We start from the raw sequence: 4,557 nt of genomic DNA on the forward strand, positions 1-4,557 counted from the left end.
ATATATATATATATAAAAGAGTTTGTTCATTGAATTTGATTGGGCCAAGTAGTATTCCATATGATATTTAGTACATTAGCCATAGGACTTTTGATATTGCTGAAATACGTGTCATAAGCAAATCTGCTCTCCAGATCAGCAAATCAGCTCTGAAAACCTCATATCAGTCAAACAACTTAGAGCATTATAATAGACTCACTTCTCTCCCTGAAGTTTGTTGGTTTTCACAATCAAGTCCTGGGTTTGTTCTTTGGCTGCCTGTTTACACACAACATGAAAGCTGAGTTATGGAGAAAGAGCATGTTGGCCCTTCAACTACATAAATTCAAGTATCTTTTTTCAAACCCTTGAAATGCCTTTCAAGTTTTTTTAAATAGTTAGTTCTGTTGCATTAATGAACCATGATTTTCCAAAAGAGAAATATGCATATAAATGCATTTTTCTGCTAAATAAATGCAAACATAAATAATTACCTTCAACCTGTTGGTCATTTCTTCACAGCAGGAGCTCATGGCCTGAACATCTTCATGAACGCTCTCAAGTTCCTGAAGCAGAAAGACATACTCAAGAGCTGAGGATGAGTCCTACTGTATACTGCAGCAGACATCCACTAGTGCTAAAGAGGTTATATGCAAATGAAGCAAAGTTTATTGTGTAAACCACCTCAACAGCATCATGTTTACATTTAGTCAGACGCTTTTCTCCAAAGCGACATGTTATTTTAGTATCATTGATATACTATTATAGTTTTTGTTAATATTTTGAATTAGTTTATTTTCATAGTTTCTGTTTTCATTTTAATTTTAGTTAAAGTTAATTTTGTTGTGTGGTTTTGTCATTTATATATATATATATATATATTTCTATTTAGCTTTCATTTATATTTATTTCAGTTTTAGTAATTTTAGTACTTCAACTTGTCTATTTTCTATTTTAATATATTGTAAAATGTTACTTATTTCTTGACAAATGTTTTCAGGATTCTTTGAGGAAAAGAGAGTTCAAAAGAACAGCATTTACTGGAAATATATACATTAATTGTAACAATGTAAAAGTCCTTACTGTCACTTTTGATCAATTGAATGTGTCCTTACTGAATTAATTAGCTATTAATTAAAAAAATAAATTAAATCATTATCTTAATGGCCCAAACTAAATAGTTTTCAGTGCAAGCAAGAGTATAGAAGTGAAATGCATAAATACACATTGTAATTTTAATGTAATGTACTTTGTAAGATGATAAATAATTTAAAAAAAGCCTCACAGGCATCTTATGTAATGTAACAGTTTGATTTATGAGCTGCTTTTTTTAATAGTATTTTTTGAGCTTATGTATTGTCAAACTGTCACTGTGAATTTACCTCCTTCACTTTCTTAAATATCCGTACAAACTCTTCATTGATGGACAGGCTGCGTCTCTCGATGTCTCCTCGAAGGTTCCTCCTGGTTCTCAGACTGTTCTCAGTGAAAAACACAGAGAGAGATGTCAACGCTTCCAGCATCTCCTAGAAAAAGACAAAAAATAAAAAATAAAGAAGTGAGGCAACAAGATCTTCACAGCTGCTAGTTCATCAACTGCATGTTGTCTACGAACATCAGATGACAATTGCATTTACAACATATATAGGCTATGTTCTTATCAAAATAATATTACTGCAATCACCTTCTCCATTCAAATGTACTGTAGTGGTACAATGGCAATTCTATGGTTGCTCGATATACTAGGTAGACTACTGTTCAAAAGCTGATAAGCTATTTTTAATGTTTTTGAAAGACTCTTAAGCTGATCTGATGCTCAAGAAACATTTCTTATTATTATCGATGTTGAAAAAAGTTGCTGCTTAATATTTTTGTCGAAAGCATGATCATTTTTGGGGGGGATTTTTGATTAATAGAAAGTATGTAACACTGTAGTAATCTTTTCTCTCAATTTTGAGTATTTAATATGCCCTTGCTCAATAATAGCATTATTATTATTTTTTTATTTAAAAAAACCGTACAGACCCCATAGGCTGCATTATACTGTACCATGGTGTATGTTAAAAAGAAGAAGAAAAAAACACATGACATTACCATGGTACAATGTCTTAAAAACATATTAACATATTTACAGTTGGACATGTACCATGGTAGTACCATAGTATTCTTTGAAGTATATTGGAGTACCATATAAATACCATAGTACATGAATTTCAAGTATTATAAATGGGTTGGACAAAATAATGTGAACAACTGGGTAATATGCCATTTTGCTTTATTATAGTGTTTTACTGTATCACCATTTGTTTTAATACAACTTCAAACCTTCTTAGAATAGATTTATATACATTTTGTTTTTGAATTTTCCTTCCAAATCTATACACAGTGGTTTAATAATATTCAAGTCCAGTGATTGAACTGGCCTGGGTAGACGTTGAAGTTTATCTTGGTGCTCCAACTGCCCAGGTTTTGTTATCACGATACCATCTTTTTCACATTTTAGCATTAGTATCTGTGACTAATTAGAGCTTTTTCTTGGATGTTGGATTTATTAAGTTCTTCGTGGTCGATGTTTGGGGAAACAGGGTCTTCAGTGTGATTATTGAGGTTTGCTGTCACTTTGCTCCAGCAGTTCTGTGTTGTTTGGACACAATCCCTACAGTTCACTTCCCGCCCAGTGTTGTTCTTTACTAATGAAGTCTTGCCATATGTTGTGTACATAGTCTTAATCGCAAAGACTATTGTTCTTAAAACACCAAACAATTGGGCTGTTAAGGTTACAGATGCTCCTGCTAAATGGGCTTCCATGATTTGCCCTTTTTGGAAGTCTGACAAGTTCCCTATTTCACTCATGGCTTTTACTGAACTGCTGAAATCAACTTGTACAACAGTGAAATACAACCTAGATCAGTGGTTCTCAATTCCAGTCCTGGCAACCCCTCGCTCTGCATATTTTGCATGTCTCTCTTATTTAACACACCTGATTCAGATAACCAGCTCGTAAGAAAAGAGATCCATGCATGAACTTTGTTCCGATTGACAGGATTCCTACAAAGTGTTCATTGTTCCCTACTCCCTGAGCACGGGAGATCCCGTCAAGTGTGACATAATATACCTCAGTAAATAAATACAATTTAAATTCACGTCTCGCACACTTTAATGCCCTTTGAATGGAACATATACGCTCCCTTCTAAATGGAATCATGGCGGAATATCCTGTGAAGTCCACTTCGCAGGGCACTTACGATCGAATAGAACAAACATCTGAAGTGATAAGAGATACATACAAAATATGCAGAGCGGGGGCTCGCAAGGACTGGAATTGAGAAGAACCACTGACCTAGAGAATATAGACAATGTAAAGACAACTGAAACATTTGCTTTTCACTATAGCCTACACAATATTAAGTATATTAACCCCTACAATAACTGGTGTTCACATTTCTTTGTCCAACCCCCGAACATGACCATGTTGTAACATATCCATGTACAAATGTAAGGTTTGTGTAATGATCTGACATGCAGAACACCACGCTACTGAAATATGATTTACCGTGTACCATTAGGCCTACTTTTACATGAAATAATTTCATTATACTATTTACAAAAAAACATCCTCCAAAAAAGATATTATCATGGTACTTATCCTATCTCTAATTGAGGACTGCTTTATTATCTATGTTTGAAGAGTATACATGTGCAATTTATTATATAAATTAGAGACTCAGAAATTATGTTTATTTGCTTTGTTTTGTTTTCTTTTCTTTATATTAATTATAAGGGCCAACGATTTGTAGTGACAGGTGCACTGCGAGTCTAAAAAGTCAGCTACTGTGCCAAACCTTGTCATTATCCAGCCTGGTCTCCAGGATCTTGTTGAGTTTTCTGGATAGAGGGTTGTTGGGCTGTGAGGACGCATTCCCGCTGCTGCTAGAGGTGTGAAGGATAGAGGCATCAATTGACAGCTCTGCTTTAGTCTCTGCCATCATCAACATCCACGTCAACCTCCAGGAAGCTGTTTTGAGTAACCAGAAAAACGTCCCACTGCAACAACAAGAGTTGGACACATTAGTTCCGCGCCTCGAGCTGTTAACGTTTGCGCAAAAACCTAAATCTCCAGAAATGAGGGTGTCACCCTTTGAGAGTGTCATTGAAGAGAAATGTCTAATGTTCTAATGTTATACATAGACTAATAATGTTTTAAACATTTTAATATATTTACATAAAACATATTTTATAAATAAATATATAATATATTATTAATACATATATATTTTCATAAATATATTTTATACATAGTAATGATAATGACAACGAAATAATAACGATATAATATTATTAGAATATTATTGTTATATAATTTATATGGTTTATATTATTAAATATATTTTAGTAAAACATTTTAGGGTTATGGTTTGGTTTGGGCTTTTTATGTTTTTAATTATAGATAACGTTATACTTAAAAACAATAGAAAGATGTCGTACGTCCACATTTAATTATATACAATCCCCATAAAGATAAAACCTGAAAATAGGCCTACCTACATTGTGGGGAGCGGCTATTGCTTTTTTTTTTTT

The 4,557-nt window shown here is 33.4% G+C and overlaps 1 protein-coding gene across 1 annotated transcript in view; it reads right to left on the reverse strand.

Moving 5' to 3' along the window:
• LOC107726653 (conserved oligomeric Golgi complex subunit 6) overlaps positions 1-4,023 on the reverse strand; it is a 61,514-nt gene extending 57,491 nt beyond the window's left edge. Inside the window, exons 1-4 of the mRNA XM_016536319.1 lie at positions 3,822-4,023; positions 1,362-1,505; positions 474-545; positions 200-258 (exon numbers count right to left, since the gene is read on the reverse strand). Of these exons, the coding sequence (XP_016391805.1) occupies positions 200-258; positions 474-545; positions 1,362-1,505; positions 3,822-3,974 (428 nt within the window). The 5' untranslated portion in view covers positions 3,975-4,023. The remainder of the gene's footprint in view (positions 1-199; positions 259-473; positions 546-1,361; positions 1,506-3,821) is intronic.
• Between the last annotated feature and the right edge of the window lie 534 nt (positions 4,024-4,557).

The sequence above is a fragment of the Sinocyclocheilus rhinocerous genome, unplaced genomic scaffold, assembly GCF_001515625.1.
Source record: "Sinocyclocheilus rhinocerous isolate Xijiao unplaced genomic scaffold, SAMN03320098_v1.1 scaffold974, whole genome shotgun sequence".
NCBI classification, from domain to species: domain Eukaryota; kingdom Metazoa; phylum Chordata; class Actinopteri; order Cypriniformes; family Cyprinidae; genus Sinocyclocheilus; species Sinocyclocheilus rhinocerous.